Source organism: Marmota flaviventris, chromosome 9 (assembly GCF_047511675.1).
Source record: "Marmota flaviventris isolate mMarFla1 chromosome 9, mMarFla1.hap1, whole genome shotgun sequence".
Lineage (NCBI taxonomy): Eukaryota > Metazoa > Chordata > Mammalia > Rodentia > Sciuridae > Marmota > Marmota flaviventris.
Window position 1 is genome coordinate 5,193,109 of NC_092506.1, and position 19,702 is coordinate 5,212,810.

A 19,702-nucleotide genomic window follows, 5' to 3' on the forward strand; every position below is an offset into this window, starting at 1 on the left:
TCCTGACATTTTTACATTGGGAAATTAGAATTGAGAAAGATTATAGTTCTGCACTTAAGGAGTGGCCATTACTTCTTTCTTAAATTTCTTTCTTCTGCCAGTTTTGGGATAAAATTGAAGTGATTTTTTAGTTCTAAATATAGTCAGTGGTTAATCAGTTCAGATATTGTCAACCAAATCAAACCAGGGGGCATTTCCATGTGAGCCCTCTTTGTTCCATGGCGGAGAAACTGCATTGGTATATGTTGGGAGAGGCCTCCAGGCTTTCTGTCTTTAACAGAAAGACAGTGTCTTTAACTCCTGGTTGCCCTTAGTGTCTATAACTTTCAACCGGGGCTTGCTTTTGCGGTCCTAGAGGAAAGATCATGTCATAAGAACAGAGTCTAATATTGTTTGTTGCCAGAACAAACAATATTCTGATAATTAGTAGAGCTAAAAGTTTATGGATAGCCCCCGAGATGACTGATAGCTTTATTAGAACTGCTTTACTGATCACTGTTTTGTGGCTATGTGGAAAGGACAGGCATCTCTGCTAGGCCATATGTAGGTACGTGCAGTGTGCCTCAACTGTGATTGACAGAAGAGCCTATCACATTATGGGACCTTCAGTTCAAACAGTAATTGACCACAATGTAATTGAGACCCAAGTCCCAGTTGTTAACAATTTGGATCATTTACCCACATTTAGTCAGAGTGATATTATAAAATGGCATGGGTCTCAGTCTGTTCTATAAACTGGCTGAAATGTGTATTGCTGAAATTATATAATTTCCTCAATAAAATTTATTCCATAATTTGTATTTAAATCTGCCATCTGCTCTTTGCCCTGATAGATGATAAAATAGTGTAAACATAATTCTCAACACTGCTGTACCTGGAGGTCATCCCCAGGTGGGCCTCATTCCCAGATTCTGCTTTGTACCTGCTGAGTGGGAATCTTGGTTGAAACATAAGGATTCTCCATAGAGAGATGGCTTGCTATCTTTTGTGTCTCTTTAATTCTATCTGGAGTTTCCCTCTTCTGCTCCATGCAGATAGCCTTTAGGTCTTATAATTGAGGAAAATTAGAGTCTTAAACACACATTCTTCAATCATACAAATCATGTGTTATATGAGGTGTTCTGGGGATAGAGTCCCTAAATGACAAAAAGTACTTTAGCTTCTCCTCCTCGCCCTTTTTTCCTGGAGATGTATAACTAGGGACTGAGCCAGAATCAGAGTGGCAGAGGGTAGGGAGGTTGCTGGTGGTGGCTGTGAGTCCTACCATGTCTATACCTGTGCAGGATCTTCTTTTGCTGTCCCTAGCACCATAGGCATCTTGAAATAGAAGGAGATTTGAAGAGGTCAGGCAGTAACTTTAATTACAGTTAAAAAAAAAAAAAAACAGATAATACAGTTTTTTTGTGTGACCTGGTTTAGAGCACAGCCTCATTTATTCTTTCATCAGTTGAGTGCCTCTGATCTACTCTACATTATGCTGGATACTGGGGTCAGAGATAAGAAAAAATGGATTGTTGACCTCAGGAACTCTCAAGTCAATTAAGGAAGCAGATGGTTAGTTACAGTGACCTAAAGCCTTTCACTTGTTTTGTATTAGGGATATGCAAATGCATTTGGCAGTGAAGGTCAAGGCAGACTTTGTAGAGGTCCTAAACACTGAATTGGGGCAGAACTAAATTAGCCAGACACAAGGACATGGATGATAGTAGCCTAGGCAGAGAGAGGAGAAAGGTGAGAGAGGGCCATGGTGCATTACTTTATTTTTCAACCTTACTGTATGTAGATGCTTCAGAAGTACACTGCTATCCAGGGCAGTGTGATACAAAACTGTAATCCCAGCTGGGAGTGCTTGAAAGTCATTTGTTAAGGGGCTGGGAGTGTAGCTTAGTGGTAGAGTGTGTGCTTATTAGCACGTGGAAGGCTCTGGGTTTAATCCCAGCACTTAAAAAAAAAAAAAAAAAAAAAAGTCCATTATTTATACTTTCTATATGTTTTGTAAATCAAACTTCCTATATGACCTTGTTGGTACAGTCAAGCAATGCTTGGGTAAAAGCACTTAGGTTCTACTCACGTTTCCACTGCAGGCAGATTGGAATGGGCCCTGGTTTCATCTGTAAGTTGGCATCGTGCTAGTGATCACAAAGTCCTTTTAGCTACAAAGTTGTATATTCTTGTGCTTTCTTATCTTTGGGCCTTTTAAATGTGATTAAGACTAAAGCATAATTCCATAATGAAGTGATAGAATGGGCATCATTTTTTTATTCCATGTGATAGAATGATAGAATAGTGATAGAATGGGCATCATTTTTTATACCATTAGCAACAATGGTAGTCCATTTACCACGGTGGACAGAAGTTCACCTAGGTGCCTTTTCCTAAACTTTCCTTCAGACAAGGACATGATTTCTTTATAGTTTACCCAGCTCATAGAGTATCACCAAAACCTGTAATTTGAGTGCATTGTAGAGCTATTCCTACATGTCAGCAAAATAAAGAACAAAGATGCTTCTTATTGTTTAACTGAAAGGTGAATACTTATTGAGCACCTAGTGTTTGCCAGTCACTCTTTTTTTTTTTTTTAAGAGAGAGAGAGAATTTTTAATATTTATTTTTTAGTTTTCTGTGGACACAACATCGTTATTTTATTTTTATGTGGTGCTGAGGATCGAACCCAGCACGAACCCAGCACCCCGCACATGCCAGGCAAGCATGTTACCACTTGAGCCACATCCCCAGCCCTGCCAGTCACTCTTTTAAGCACAAGAAATGAACAAGTCAGAAAGATCCCTCCTGTCTTATGTAGTTTATATTATGACTAGAGTCTGGGGGCAATATAGTACTGAACGTGACATGGTGTGGTTCGGGAAGCTAAAGACTATTTTGTCTTTCAGAATGCAGACATTATTACTAAATTAATTTCAATCTTATGTGTCTTTCTTGGGGTGGGTTTAGCATACTTTTTCATGTATTTATCTCCCCATATTGTTTTGTTTTTCATGTTTTGTTTCTGTTAGGAGAGAACACTGAAATTATTCTCTAAGCTATTTGAAGAGAGTGACTAAATGCACCTGGGCCAGGCTGTCTGTGGGTATGAAGTGGTTGGGAGAATCCAAGAACATGGTGATGAATGGCAGGAGAAATGGAGGCAAGTTGTCTAATGACCATCAGCAGCATCAGTCAAAATTACAGCACACGGGCAAGGACACCTTGAAGACTGGCAAAAACGCAGTTGAGCGGAGATCAAGCAGATGTATGTACACAAACATTATTACTGTTTTGCTCATGATTCTTTCCAGTTTGTAATGTGTACTGTTTTCTTTTGTTATAAAAACAACTTTGTAGGGCTAGAGTATGGATTGCCCAGTATGCACAAGGCCCTGGGTTACCAGGATACGTTTCTGTCAGTGGGTCTTTATTTTACTTACTTATAAGTGGTGCTAAGAATTGAACCCAATGCCTCACACATGCTAGGCAAGCACTCTACCACTGAGCCACAACCCAGCCCATCATTATAGTTTTTTTTATTCTTAAGGGTTTTAGCAGTTTTTATTCTTATTGAACAATATGTAAAACGTAAGTTTAATGCTCTATGTAATCTTTTGTTTTTTTGTTTTGGTGGTGCTGGGGATTGAACCCAGGGCCTTGTGCATGCAAGACAAACACTCTACCAACTGAGCTACATCCCCAGCCCTCTCTATGTAATCTTAATCATGTTTTTCTATCCATACTTTTGATCTGTTCTTTTCTTTTCGGTACCAGGGATTGAACCCAGGGACACCTGACCATTGAGCCACATCATTCCTAGCCCTTTTTTTTTTTTTTTTTTTTGGTGGTGGTAGTGCTGGGGATTGAACTCAGGGCCTTATGCATGCAAGGCAAGCACTCTACCAACTAAGCTATATCCCCAGCCCATTCCCAGCCCTTTTAATTTTTTAATTTTGAAACAGGGTCTCTCTAAGTTGCAGAGGCTGGCTTTGAGTTTGCAATCCTCCCACCTCAGCCTCCTAAGTTGCTTGGATTACATGTGTGCACCAGATGCCCAGCAGTTGATTTGTTCTATAAAAATTTTTGAAATACTAAATTTCTTTTCTTTTTTTTTTTAAAGAGAGAGAGAGAGAATTTCAATATTTATTTTTCAGTTTTCAGCAGACACAACATCTTTGTTTGTATGTGGTGCTGAGGATCGAACCTGGGCCGCACGCATGCCAGGCGAGCGCGCTACCACTTGAGCCACATCCCTAGCCCACTAAATTTCTTGTAACTTTTAAGATATATATTTTTTACTTTCAGTACAAGTGTAAAGATGTACTTTTTGCATAACTTCCATAAATGTTTCAAAAGAATCAAACGAAAACTAAAGTTAAATCTAATTTACATGATGCATAGAATGGAGAACAAATAGAACTACCTTCTTAGTAGCTCACAGGTCACAGCTCCTTGGTTTATAAGGGGTGAACTGTGAGTGATGGTGGCGTATGTTTTAATGTTTATTTTTTAGCTTTTAGGTGGACACAATATCTTACCCAGTGCCTCGTACATGCTGGGCGAGCACTCTACCACTGAGCCACAACCCCAGCCCCAAGAACAACTTTTTAGTTTTTTTTTTTTTTTTTTTTTAATATTTATTCTTTAGGTGTAGATGGACACAATGCCTTTATTTTTATGTGGTGCTGAGGATTGAACCCGGGTCCTGCGAGTGCTCTACTGCTGAGCCACAATCGCAGACCCTAGTTTTGCTTTTCTTAACATCAATCTAGCCACTATTGAATATTCTCAATTCGAGTTGTTCTTGGCCAATTCTCTGTAGTTTGGATTAGCTTAGGGTTTTCTGTAGCGTCAGATCAAGTCAGTGTTTCCTAGAAAACCAGGTATGATTCCTGCTTGGGTAAGAGTAAGAGAAAGTCCAAGGCTTTATTGGCTATCTTCTGGATGGACACCAGCTCACCACTGAGGCTGCTGTCAGCATAAACCTTGATCCTGTCTCACCCCTTAGCATTTAATGGGAACCTCAAAGCTTGAGAAATGTAGTGAGTTACCTTATCATTGGGATTGGTTGTGGTCAGTAAAACAGGCATTTCTGAAGTGATTTCACAAATTACTATTGGCTGCTTTTTGTGGATCATAGTGCAAAAATGTTTTTAATTGTCATAGATAAACAAGAATTTAGGAAATGATCATTATGGCTTGTACTTTGCCAAGAGTAGATGGAGGTGGGAAAACTCAAAAGTGTGGAGATGGCAGTGTCACATTGAATGTTATTGGGCAAGAATGGTACAAAAAGAGACAGGGAAAGAAACAGGAGAACACAAAGTAGTGCCGCATCTTGGATAAAATGTAGCAACTTCACCTAACATCACACCCCAAAAAGGCCTGCAACAAAAGCTGTCAAAATCGAGGGGGTAGAAATGGTCAACTCAATAATAATTTGGATATTCGAATACTCCACTTTCAGTAATTGATGGAACAAGTAGGCAGAAGATCAGCAAGGAAAGAGTGGACTTAAACATAACACTGTAAAACAACTAGACCTATCTGACATCTAAGGAACATTTCACTCAAGAATGGGAGAATATGCATTGTTCTTCAGTATGCATGAAATATTTTCCATGAAGTATTCTCCAGGACCCATCATGTGCTAAGCCATGTATGAGTTTTAGGAACTTGAAAGGATTGAAATCATAAAAGGTATGTTCTCTGACCAATGTGTAGTAAAATTCGAAATTCATATACAAAAGAAATTTGGGAGGGCCGGGGTTGTGGCTCAGTGGTACGGCACTTGCCTAGCATATGTGAGGCACTGGGTTCGATCCCCGGAACCACATAAAAATAAAAAATAAAGGTATTAAGTCCATCTACAACTAGAAAAAAAGAAACTTGGGAGACTTTACTATACCTGAAAATTAAACACCACACTCCTAAATAACCAGTAAATCAAGGAAGAAATCAAAAAGGAAACACTACGAGATGAATGAAAATGAAGATACATGTACCAAAACTTATGGAATGCAGATAAAGCAGCAGCTTAAAAGGAAATTTATGGTCATTGTAAATGCCCATATTGCGAAAGAAGATCTCAAATCAGTTACCTAGCCTTCTACCTTAGAACACCAGAAAAAGAAGAATGAACTAAATCTGAAGCAAATAGCAGGAAAAAAATAATGAAGCTTAAAGTGGAAATTAACAAAACAAGAACAGAAAAAAAAAGAGAAAACCAGCAAAACCAAAAGTTGATTTTTGAAAAGATCAATAAGACTAGCAAACCTTAAGCAAAACCAAGAGAAAAAGAAAAAACTCAAAAGTACTAAGATCTAGAATGAAATAGGAAACATTACCATTACTGCTCTACAGAAATAGAAGAGATGTTATAACAATACCATGAGCAAGCACTTGTGTACCAACAAATCAGGTAAGTTTAATAAAATGGACAGATTCCTAGAAGCAGACAGCTTAAAGTGATTCAAGAAAAAATAAAACTTGTGGAAAAAAAAAAAAAACTATACTGAGTAAAGAGAGAGGAAGTTGAGTTAAAAAAGAAGAAAAAGAAAAACCCCCCTCACAAAATTTCAGGCTCAGATGGCTTCCTTGTGAATTCTCTAAGATGTCTAAAGAATTAGTACCAATTTTTTATAAACTCTTCCAAAAAATAGAAGGCAAAGAAATACTTGATAACTTGTTTTATTACCCTGCCACCAAAATCAGACAGCATCAGAAAACTATAGATCAATATCTCCTTTGAATATTGACAAAAGAATCCTGAATAAAATACTAGCAAATTTGGGCTGGGGCTGTGGCTCAGCGGTAGCGCACTTGCCTGGCATGTGTAAAGCTCTGAGTTGGATTCTCAGCACCACGTATGGTCTATCAACAACTTTAAAAATATATATATATATATATTAGCAAACTAAAGCCAGAAGCTTATAAAAAGGAGTCTGCAGCATGGCTTTTGGGGTTTATCCCTAGAATGTAGGGTTGTTTTAAAATCTGAAAATCAGTGTAATGAACCAAATCAGTAGAATGAAGGACAAAACATGACGAGGTCATTTCAATGGCTGCAGGAAAGGCATTTAGCAAAATCCAGCCTGCTTTTAGGTGGGAAGTACTTAGAAAACCAGGAATAGAAAGGAATACCTCGGGCTGGAGATGTGGCTCAAGCGGTAGTGCGCTCGCCTGGCATGCGTGAGGCCCAGATTCGATCCTCAGCACCACATACAAACAAAGATGTTGTGTCCAGTGAAAACTAAAAAATAAATATTAAAATTCTCTTTCTCTCTCTCTCTCTCAAAAAAAAAAAGAAAAAAAGGAATACCTCAAGCTGATGGAGGACAGCTGTGCAAAACCATAGCTCACAGCTAGGGTTATGTTTAATGGTGAAAGCCTAGATATTTTCCCACTAAGATCCAGGAGCAAAACAAGGGTGTCAACTCTCACCACTTCCACTTAACATTGTACTAGAGGCTCCAGCCAGAGAGTTAGTCAAGAAAATGAACTAAAAGCCATCTAGATTGGACAGGAAGAAGTAAAACCATCTATTTTGCTGATGACATGATAGCATAATATAGAAAACCTGAGGGCTGGGGATGTGGCTCAAGCGGTAGCGCGCTCACCTGGCATGCGTGCGGCCCGGGTTCGGTCCTCAGCACCACATACAAACAAAGATGTTGTGTCCGCCGAGAACTAAAAAATAAATATTAAAAATAAATTCTCTCTCTCTCCCTCTCCTCTCCTCTCCTCTCCTCTCTTTAAAAAAAAAGAAAGAAAGAAAGAAAGAAAGAAAATCTCATGATAATAAATTTTAGAAATATGTAAAACTTGGGCTGGGGCTGTAGTTCAGTGACAGAGTGCTTGCCTAGCACGTGTGAGGTACTGGGTTTGATTCTTAGCACTGCATAAAAATAAATGCATGCTGTTCATCTACAACTAAAAAAAAATTTTTTTAAAGAAAAACATGTCAAACTTACTTCTGAAAACTACAAACTATTGCTGAAAGAAATTAAAGAAGAGCTAAATAAATGGAAAGGTTTATGATTAAAAGACTTGATGTTGTTAAAATGGTAGTACTCCTGAAATGACTTTTATAGATTCAGCAGAGTCTCTGTCAAATCCCAATTGACTTCTTTGCAGAAAATGACAAACTGATCCTAAAATACTTATGGAAATTCAAGGGACCCAGAATAGCCAAAACAATCTTGAGAAAGAACAAATTTGGAGAACTCATACTTTCCAATTTCAAAATTTAGTACAAAGGCAGTAATCAAAACAGAGATGATATGGCATTGACATGTAGATTGAATGAGAGTCTAATTCTCACATTTTTGGTCAGTTGATGCTTGGCAAGACTGCCAAGAAAAATCAGCACAGTAAGGAAATTTTTTCAGTAAATAATGATGAGAAAATTTAGTATTCATATGTGAAGAATGAAGTTGAAATCCTGTCTCACACAATATGTAAAAATTAACTCAAAATGAATTAATACCTACATGTAAGAGCAAAATCTATGCAGTTCCTAGAAGAAAACAGACATAATTTCTCCTGACTTTGGATTAAGCAGTGGTTTCTAAGATATGACACTAAAGATAAAAAGGAACAAAAAATTTCATCAAAATTGCCAACTTTTGGGTTAGGGTTTGTGGCTTAGCAGTAGACCACTCGCTGCACATGCCAGGCCCTGGGTTCCATCCTTAGCACCAAATTAAATAAAGGTATTGTATCCGACTACAACTAAAAAATAATATTTAAAAAAAAAATTGCCAACTTTTACACTTTTTTTTTAATCTCTATTTTTTAGGTGTAGTTGGACACATGTCTTTATTTTATTTATTTTTATGTGGTGCTGAGGATCGAACCCAGGGTCTCACACATGCTAGGCGAGCGCTCTACCACTGAGCTACAACCCCAGCCCTCCTCACACTTATTTTTAATATTTATTTTTTATTTATAGGTGGGCACAATATCTTTATTTTATTATTTATTTTTATGTGGTGCTGAGGATGGAACCCAGTGCCTCACGCATGCTAGACGAGTGCTCTACCGCTGAGCCCCGAACTTTCACACTTTAAGGGATATCATTAAGAACATGAAGAGACAGCCATAGCCGGGCACAGTGGCGCACACCTGTGATCCCAGCATCTTGGGAGGCTAACGCAGGAGGATCAAGAGTTCAGAGCCAGCCCTCAGAAAAAGCTGGGTGCTAAGCAACTCAGACCCTGTCTCTAAATAAAATACAAAATAGGGCTGGGGATTTGGCTCAGGGGTCAAGTCCCCCCAGGTTCAATCCTCAGTACCAAAAATAAATAAATAAAGATAGCCACGGTGTGGAAGGAAGTATTTTCATATTATAGATCTGATAAGGGAACAGTATCCAGAATACATAAAGAACTCTTTAAAAGTCAACAGTAAAAGACAAAATTCAGTTTTAAAATGGCCAAAGGATCTGAGTAGACAGAAATTTCTCCAGAGATAGTAATGGACTGTAAGCATATGAAAAAATGTTTTAACATCATTAGTCACCAGGGAATGCAAATCAGTGACACATCATATGACTTCAGCTACTAGGATATCTAGAATCAAACAGATGCTATATCCCCAGCCCTCCCATTCTTTTATGTCTTAAATTTGAGAGCCTTGAAATTATACTGTGGTGTCTTCTGGAAATTGTATGTGCTCATTCCATGGAAAGACTGTCAGCGATACATGCATTAAACTCAGCTCTGATAAAACTTCATCTATGTAATTGTGACTTTTCTTCTTTACATTGCTTTATCATAGTTAAATCTAGTTATTACAGCTATATATTTCAGTCTCTTTTTAATCATTCTTTTTATTTATTCTTTCCAAAATTGAAGTCAGTTAAAAACAGACCTGTTGGGGGGGCTGGGGTTGTGGCTCAGCGGTAGAGCGTTTGCCTCACACGTGCGGGGCCCTAGGTTCGATCCTCAGCACCACATAAAAATAAACAAAATAGAGATATTGTGTCCAACTACAACTAAGAAAAAATAAGTATTAAAAAGAAACAGACCTATCAGTCTCTCTCCACTTTCCCCATTTCTGCTACCTAGCTCTCTGATCATATGTAAGTTTCTTAGCCTCTAGGCCTCAGTTGCCTACAAAGTGGGGGTAACAATCACTTAACTGCCTAAAAGCAGGAAGCTGAACTCTGTAGGATCCTATTGGTGCTTGAGATGCACAGTCTAGCCCTTACTTTAGAACCCGTCTTAAGCGCATTCCATTTCTCTCTTGCCCCAACCCTATCTGCAATGGCACTATGTGCCTTCTCATTAAAATAGTAAATATCCTATCATCCCCTATTTCTCAGCTGCCCTTGGAGGAAAGAGTAAAGTTCCTAAGTTAAAACTTCCCCCAACTACCCAGATACCAGAAACCTGATAGTATAATTAGCTACCCAAAATATTCTTAGTAGCTGGGAACAGTGGCACATACCTTATAATCCCACCTGAGAGGATCACAAGTTCCAGGCCAGGCTGGGCAACTTAACAGACCAATCTCAAAAAAAAAAAAAAATGTTTTTTAAAGGGCTTAGTGGTAAAGAAGAAGAAAAATATCCTAAATAATTGATTTAGTTTACTGCATTTGGTTTTCTGTTTTATAACTAAGGCTGATTGAAATACGTTGATTTCTGTGTTTGATCACTAGTTTTAATTGGCAGTGAATCTGAAGGTTTTTAGGTAGGTAAAGTAGTTTTCACTTGGAATTACTTTTCTTTCTTTTGCTTTTCGCAGGTAATGGTAATTCTGGATTTGAAGGACAGAGTCGTTATGTACCATCTTCTGGAATGTCCGCCAAGGAACTCTGTGAAAATGATGACCTAGCAACCAGTTTGGTTCTTGATCCCTATTTAGGTTTTCAAACACACAAAATGAATACTAGGTAATTTTAAGTCTTTATCCTGAATGGAACAGATGATGATGCTAAATTCAAGAAAACAGAATGGCTAATTTTACTTTTGTTCAAAATTTCATACATTAAGAATGTTAAATGATACTAAAGCAAATTACGTGCTGCAGAACGGTTTTCTGCGCCTGCTGAGGGTCTCATCTGTTTTGGTTCTGTGCTCTTACTTTACCTCCGTCACAAAGCACAGCAGGAGTGGCCTCACGTGTTGCTTCCAGCACTGGTGAGGACTATATTAGCTAGAAGTAAGAGCTCACTGGCACCCTCTAAAGCCTTGAAAATGGATGCTTGCTATTTTCCAACTTAGGTTAAATCAGTTATTTTTCATGATTTTACTGGACTTTAATCCTTTTAAATAAATATAGGGAATTTGCCTCTATATTTAATCTCTGCAATTCAGCTAATCATTATAAATCAAGGAAATATTTATTTAAAATGATTATATTAGTATGCAGGTAAGAAACCATGTGTCTTTTGAGTGTCAAAATCTAAATATATATTTACATATTTTCATACATAAAATACTTAATACATTCATCTTGAAATTTCTTATCTTTTAACATCTGAGGTCTATAACTCCTTTATTCAGATTCTCTTAAATATTCTCTAAAAAGATCCTAGATCATTTCAAAATGGTTTCTGCCACCAAAGAGGCAGCCTTTGCCTTCTACCTCTTGTCCTCTGTGGGAGAGGGTGATGTATCTGGTGGGGTGTGAGCTAGCAGGGGCTTAGGATGGAGAGCCAGTCTGGGCTTGCCCCTCTCATCTCCATTGTACTCTCACTGGCATTTGTTGCCCATGTCTGTGACAGTCCAGGAGGAACTGGAAAGCCGGTAGATGGGCACACACAGTTGACAGGGGGACAGCTGACTGTAGGGAAGCTTGGGGTGTCTTTTTCCCCCCTTTAATTTTATCCTTTGCTGGAATTAAAATAAGACACTGTATGCTCCTCTTATCAATTATATTCTAAATCCAGAAAGAAAGAAATTAAGTAACAAGATGCCTTTGATATTTTCATGTTACTTCCTATAGCCATGTATTTTTTTCTCACTAAAATAAAGTGAAATGTTGGATGGAATTCAAAGATTATTTAAATAGTTGCTTCCAGGTGACTGGTTGTTTTCTGGAAGATTATCAAGAGTAGATACCCTGATGTCCAATTAAGATCTAGTATACAGGGCTGGAGATATAGCTCAGATGGTAGAGTGCTTGCCTCGCATGCACAAAGCCCTGGGTTCAATCCCCAGCATCACCCAAAAAAAAAAAGTACATCAATTTTTAAGTCCATTTTCCTTTTTTTTTTTTTCTTTTTTTTAATTGGATATAAAAGCCCAGTGTTCATTCTCCTCCTAGAAGATCCTGGTGGAATTTGAGTCACCTCTTAGCTCCCACCTTCCACCATTTTTCCTGAGTTAGGGAGTATAAATATGTGAACCACTTTTTGCACAGAAGTAGCCTTCTGGATGTCACTGTGAAGGCCCACAATGTTGGCCTGAAATCTCTTGAGAAAGTTATGTTGACTGCATTCTGTATACTGAGATATGAGAGCATATAAAATATTTTAAAAAGTTATCCCATCAAAATTATAACAAAAGTTTTAGTGGCTTATGAGAGAACTCTTCGAGTGCTTTATTCCAGAGGATGAAGGCTTATATCCTGGCTTTTGCAACAGGGGATACTCCACAGAGTTCTCCTAAGCCACTGATGCTTATCATTAGTTCTTATGTGAATCTTGTTAAAATGCAGGTTGACTCAGTAGCTTTGGGGCAGGGCCTGGGATTCTGCATTTCTAATAAACTCCCAGACCTCATTTAGAATAGCTATTAGGTCCTAATTCTGGCCTGTGAGTTTGGTTGTGATGTGATAAATGGATTAAAAGTGCCTCATGTATAGTTTCCAAAGGCTGGCTTAAAACGGTGTAGTCATAAAATGTGAAGTTCAGAGGGGTTGGAGATGTATGTAGCTCAGTAGTAGAGCACTGCTTAGCACATGTGAGGCCCCTGCGTTTGATCTCCAGCAAATAAATAAAATGTGAAGTTTGGGATGACCACACAAATATTAAAATACTGAAGTTAAAGTGCACCCTACTCCCACAGAAATTGAAGCATCTAAAATAAAAACTGGTTAAACAAGCTAAACCCACACACAAAAAAATTTATTCATATTTTAACAACATTTAATCACACTCACTGTTCCTAAAATAGCCTGGTATAGAGCAGCCAGGCCTCCAGATCCTGGGATCGCACAGGTCAGCCTCTGCACTGTGCCAGCCCTGTGGCCGCCATGGTGCATGTGGTGACATCCCTTCCCCTGCCAGGGCTCTCAGGACTGTCCTTTTTGAGCTGACATTTGGGAATATACAGACTTGTGTGTGCATGCGCAATGCTGGGGATCAAGCCAGGCCTCACATGTGAGGCTGGCGTTCTCCTCTGAGCTCTATCTCCAGACCCGCAGAAATTTTATTAATGAATATTGTTCATTTTAGTGAAAGATACAGATTTTAATTTAATCTTGGTGGGTAGACTTAGTTGAAAATAAAAGTATTCTTTTTGGCTATTCATCTTTTGAGCAAGAATATATGAGAATATTGATATAAATCATTTTCAGAGATATTAAGCTATAGAAAATAAGGAAAATAGATAAATGCTTTCCTGGAGCAGTTCATAAAATACTTCTTAAATTGTTGGCATTTGAAGACTTCTCAATCATTGTGTGCAAAGGAAGTATAACTGGAAGATGTACTAGATCTTGAATTTTAAATTCTCCATGCTATCTATATAGTAATTGTATATGAATGGTGTCTTTGTTTATGTTTATGCATCTATAATTTGACATTTTTTAGTTTCTCTTTTTTATGCCTTTGCCTCTCTTCTACTTCTTTCAGTGTACCTCCAAGAATAGTGTCTTAAAGCAGTATATGGGGCTGGGGCTGCAGCTCAAAAGAGGTTTTGCAGCTTGCCCAGCATGTGTGACCTGAGTGTGATAGCCAGCACCACCAAAAAAAAAAAAAAAATGTTGCCAGTGGTTGTGACCCAACACTTGGAATCCCAGCTCTTTCAGAGGCTGAGGCAGAAAGATCACAAGTTTGAAGCCAACACAGTTTAGCAAGAACATCTCAAAACGAGAAAAAGAAAAGGCCTGGGTTCCATCCCCTGTCCTGCAAACAAAACACAAATGTTTAATGATTTTAGAATTTCCAAAACTGGCTTTACTTTGAATAATTATGTTTAATTGTAATGTATTCCTATAGTTACCAACAAGTAGGTCATAGTTAGAGCATGAGTACTTATTACACATGAAATACTAATTTGAATTTATTGGGAAATGTTCATTTAATTGACTTGTCAGTTATGAAACTTAAATTCCTTTTTTTTTTTTTTTTTTCCTTTTGGTACTGGGGATTAGACTCAGGGGCACTCGACCACTGAGCACATTCCCCAGCCCTATTTTGTATTTTATTTAGAGACAGGGTCTCACTTGAGTTGCTTAGCACCTAGCTTTTGCTGAGTCTGGCTTTGAACTCGAGATCCTCCTGCCTCAGCCTCCCAAGCTGCTAGGATTACAGGTGTGCACCACCACACCTGGCCAATTAAATTCTTATTTTTAACAAGAGAATAGAATTGTTGATAATACCTCTGATTTTTTTTTTAAAGGAGTTTGGGGCAAGATGTTACAAAGAGGGATGGGTGCTTTCACTTATGTTCCCTTGTTTAGGCAGTATGACCAAGTACAGGGGAGATGGAGGAGGAGACAGCTTTACAAAGCAAGAAAAATTGCCTCAGGGCACTTTTTTCTTTGAAACTTGTCTGGATGTTTTTTGCAATCCAGGTGTTGACTTGCATAGTCCTTACCCTCCCATCACTGTAGCCATCTGGGTTTTATTGTTGTTTATATTTGCATATTCATATCCACTGTTGGATATGAATTTATAATTTACTTTAAATATCACTTCCCAATTAGGTGCTTGAGTAAAATGCAAAATGAAGATTTTTAAACCTTCTAACTTAATCAATGGTAATATTGTATAATATGGGAAGAAAAGAATTTAAACCACCTGGCCTTGTTATCTTGTTGAGCTCATAAGGTTCTGAAATATCACTGTTTTAAGAAGTTTTACTACAACAAATACTGTGCCTGTTTAGAAATTACAGATTGTACAAATAGTTTTTTATTGTTGTTGTTTGTTTTTGCATTTATATAGCGCCTTTCCTTCGAGGAGCTCAAGGCATTTTTCAAAATCTGACAGTTTTCCTCACAACAACCCTGTGAGGTAGGTAGAGTGCACTACAAACAATAATAAGATACCAACTAACACATTCCAGCCTGTGTTTGCTGTTTAATGCTAAGTATTTTCAGATGTTCTAGAACATTTAGCAAACCTTTTTAAATAGTTTGGCCTTAGTTATATATTGTTTTAAAAACCACTTGTACTTCATGACAGGGTAATTTTAGGAGAAACAAATCATTCATCAAAAGATCAGGAGTCACTGCATGGGATTAGCTGAGTTCTGATTGCAGGACTCTGCCAGGTATGTTTTTGGTTCCTGTTTATTTTTTAGGTCAAGAAGAAATGGAGCTGTGGTCCTGTGACTCTTCCTGTTCGTGTCTGCAGACTGGCAATTTGCAGTGAATCTTTCTTCAGAGGGGGAAATGTGTTCACTTTGTTGCCGCATGGTTTTCTTATTTTATATCTTAAATATTTGAGCATTTTTTTTCTCTTTCCTCCTCTCTCCTGCCCTTTCTCCTTCTTTCTGTCCCCCTTTCTTCCCCTGTCCCCTCCAGTCAACTCTTGATTGTACATAATAATGGAAGGGCACAGTAGTACAGCTAATACAAATCTACAACTTTTCTTCATTGCCACAGTGGTCTCTTGGGTTTGGAGACAGAAAAACCAAATAGCAAGAAAGCCTGGAAAGTCAGTCTCTGGAGAGAGTGGGGAACAGGTGTGTGGGAGTGTGAATTCATGTTTTTCCCCCTGCCTTTTTAAATAATAGCTAATTGTAAATAATGTATTTTTAATTTCTTATAACAGCCATTAGAGGTGTGGAAAGAGAAAAATAAATATGTTTAGTTTATTTAAAGTAGTAGATTGTGTATTATGCAAGGGTGAAGGGGGCATATTGATTTGGAAATGCCAAATAACTCTTTCTCTTACCTCCCCTGCCAACTCCCTCGCACTAAATTGAAAATCCATATTGGCAGCTGTCCCTTCCCTTGTGTTGTCAGGACACAGCCAGAGCTGCTGCTTGCTGGGCTCAGTGGCAAAACAAGTCAAATCCTCCTCTAACGTGCAGTGACACAAGAGGGCTCCCCCAGGCCAAGTGGCAACAGAACAGGAAAGTCCCAGCTGTCCTGTGAATTAACCCCGCATCCTTGGCCAACTACTTAGCTTCACTGGGCCTTATTTTCCTCATTTGTGGAACAAAAGGATTACCCTAGATAATCTGTACTTTTTCCCCCCTAGCTTTAAGTATCAGGGTATTAGAATAGCTTTATGCAATTTATATGGGAATTTAGAGCTATTATGGGTGAGAGAGGGTATTTTTCTGTTTACTAGTAGAAAATAATTTTTTTTTTCTAATGTCCTCAGTGACTATTGCCCTGGGCCCTAATAGCTATAACAGTCCTATTTTGTTAAGTAATTTTCATTTCTTAAAGTATTTGTTATAATGGGATTTGACATGTAGGTTTGTTGGCCAGGTGGTTTTTATATACCCCTACAGGATTATTGAAAACAAGTATGTCTTCCTCTGCCTGCCTGTACCCAAAACCATCTCCTTCCTCCTTTTCCTCTCATTTCATGCCTATAGCAGTGAACTATAACAGTAGGTTTTAATACTTTGGGAACAGCAGATATGCCTTTTAAGTGAATAAGGTTTAAGGTAGCAAGGGATCTTTTATGGGTTTTGATCATGTCTGAGGCAATGCAAATCCAAAAAGCAAACAAAAGTCCTCTTGAGAGAAGTAGAAGGCAGGATATTATTAAATAGTTGATTATTTTCTATTGGTTTTAGCATATAAATTGTTTGGTGTTGTGAACAAAGGATAAACAAAATTAAGCATGCCTGAAACACATTTTTAGATAGAGAAAGGAATGTGTTTCAGAAATTAGAGAAAACACAAAGCAGGCTGGGCTTGTGGCTTAGTGATAGAGCGCTTGCCTACCATGTGTTAAAGCACTGGGTTTGGTCCTCAGCACCACATAAAAAAAAGTTATTGTGTCCATCTATAACTAAAAATATTTTAAAAAAGAAAGAAAACACACAAAACCTATTACAGATTTCCACTATCCTCTCCGGATCTGTTGTTTTTCTATAATGTTCTTACAACCTTTTAGGGTGAGTTTACCCCTGACTTCCTTTGTATAATTATTTTTAAACAGTGTCACCATTGGTCAGTTCCACATCAAACCCATAAAGATAGCTTGGTCATTGGGTGTGGTGGCATCTTCCCGTAATCTCAGCAGCTCAGGAAGTTGAGGCAGAAGGATCACAAACTGCCAACCTGGGCAACTTAGTGAGATCCTGTCTCAAAGAAATAATAAAATGAAAAGGGCTGGGATGTGGTAGAGCTGAGCTGTGTCAGTGGTAGAACCTCCCTGGGTTCAGTCCCAAGACTGAAGGGGAAAAAAAAGAAAAGATGGCTTGCCTCTCTGTTGTTTGTAGTCCTACCACTTAACATAGGGGTAATTTATTGCATTTGCTCAGAGTGATCAATTGCTTTTCTGATTACTGTGCAAAACATAGATTATCTGTTTCCCACCATTTCATGTTTTATGTTGCTTGTAGTGTTGTTATGCCTTAGCCAGCAACTGCTTTGTTTTCACTTATCTGTTCTTGATTTGCAAACCACCCTTTAGTGTAGGGTTTCAGCAAGAATGGTTTAGCTTGGGTTTCTTAGAGCTCTTACTTTAACAAAGTTGATTGTGATAGCTATACAGATAAGTAGTTTAATATGGACACTCGCAGTTCTGCATCTCTTCAGGTAATTTAGTTGTGGCTCTCCATCACCATATTCTGACACCCTAAAGAAACATTATGAATTGTTTAAAGGACTTGTGTTCATCTCTTTTTGAGGATCTGTATACTAATGAAGTGCAACTGGAAAATAAAGGTGCCATCTCCTTCCCTTCTGTAGGATATGTATAAACTCTTAAGGTACTTGTGCTTAAGAGCAGTGAGAGTGCAGAGCTACTGAGACAGAATCTGTAGCTAGGAAGTTTCTAGTGTTGTCAGTATTTATTAACACACCTGAAGTCCTCTAGAAATCGTGTCCTGGAAACAGTATTAGACTTATCCTGGACTTCGTCTCTTCCCTCTTCCTGCTGCTTGTACTTCAGTATTGCTAGCCAGTTAACTCTGTCAGCTGTTGGAATCCAGCTTTATTAAGACATCTGCTTAGACTTTCTCTTTCTCTGCCTTCCCTTTGATTCCTTCCTGCCTGTAATATTGTGCTTTTTCTTTAGTAAGCTAACTCCACTTTTTTCATTGCTCACACTACTGTCAACTTAAAAACTTTTCCCAAACAAATCTTGTACTTTAGTTAGAATTTTCAAACTTTGAAGGGCTGTGGCAGCACAGTTTCTATCATTATTAACATGCATTTGCATGCCACTGCCTTGCTTAACTATTGGATGCATATTTATATCTTTCATTCCCTTAATTTCCCTTTCAAGAACAGTGGCCAGCTGGGCACACGCCTGTAATCCCAGTGCCTTGGGAGGCTGAGACAGGAGGTTCGAGAGTTCAAAGCCAGCCTCAGCAACTACGAGGCACAAAGCAACTCAGTGAGACCTTGCCTCTAAATACAAAATAGGGCTGGGGATGTAGCTTAGTGGTTAAATGCCCCAGAGTTCAATCCCTGGTACAAAATGAAAAAGAACAGTGGCTGGGCGAGGTGGTGCATGCCTGTAACCCCAGTGACTTGGGAGGATCCTGAGATCACAGCCAGCCTCAGCAAATTAGCAAGGCCTTAAGCAACTCAGTAAGACACTGTGTCTAAATAAAATACAAAAAAGGGCTGGGGATGTGGCCCAGTGGTCAAGTGCCCCCGAGTTCAATCCCTGGTACAAAATTAAAAAGAACAGTGCCACATCCTCTGTCATTTCACGGGCAGCTGTGTATAGAGCACCTAATAATCCTTGGCAAATATTGTGGTTTATAATCTTAATGAAATGCTAATGAATACATTTGTGATGGCTTATCTAGGAAGAAATGTTGCTGAGTGCTTCCTTTGCTTGAAGCAAAGATCTTATCTTTCCAAATCTTATCTCTGTTTTAGCATTTTTAGGCTCATGAGATGCATAGCTTTAAATGTTAAAGTGTGTAGTTCAAATTTTTTTTTTTTCCTGAGCCAGTAATATTTTTTCTTCTGGGGGGAGTGGGTACCAGGGATTGAACTCAGGGGCACTCACCACTGAGCCACATCCCCAGCCCTGTTTTGTATTTTATTTAGCGACAGGGTCTTACTGAGTTGCTCAGGGCATTGGTAAATTGCTGAGGCTGGCTTTGAACTTACGATCCTCCCGTAGCCACTGGGATTACAGGTGTGCACCATCGTGTCCAGCTTATTTTTTCTTAATATATTTTATTTGAATAGCCCTGTGTAATCCTTTTTCTGTTGCATGTTTGTTTTTTTAAATAACCTTTATTTGAGAAAGTTTGCTAAATGAAATTGTTCATGTGAAGAAATTTTGACCCAAAGGTCACGGTGTACAGCTTCAGAATGAGGGGCTCATACAAACTTCAGTCTTCACAGGGACTAGAATTATCTCTGATTTGGCTCGTGCTGAGCAG

General features: G+C 38.5%; 1 protein-coding gene and 1 non-coding gene across 7 annotated transcripts in view; one reads left to right on the forward strand and one right to left on the reverse strand.

The window, feature by feature from the left end:
* Kmt5b (lysine methyltransferase 5B) overlaps positions 1–19,702 on the forward strand; it is a 57,566-nt gene that overhangs the window by 14,712 nt on the left and 23,152 nt on the right. For 4 of the 6 annotated variants that reach the window (XM_027944119.3, XM_027944116.2, XM_027944117.2 and 1 more), the window contains exons 2-4: positions 3,015–3,250; positions 10,737–10,884; positions 15,109–15,177. In XM_027944119.3, the coding sequence (XP_027799920.2) occupies positions 3,091–3,250; positions 10,737–10,884; positions 15,109–15,177 (377 nt within the window). In that variant the 5' untranslated portion in view covers positions 3,015–3,090. Of the gene's footprint in view, positions 1–3,014; positions 3,251–10,736; positions 10,885–15,108; positions 15,178–15,466; positions 15,851–19,702 lie in introns of those variants that run through there. The other 2 variants (XM_071615993.1, XM_071615994.1) reach the window with 2 other exon arrangements.
* Positions 3,614–3,686, reverse strand: Trnaa-ugc (transfer RNA alanine (anticodon UGC)). Its single transcript has one exon. It is a non-coding gene; the product is annotated as a tRNA-Ala (tRNA).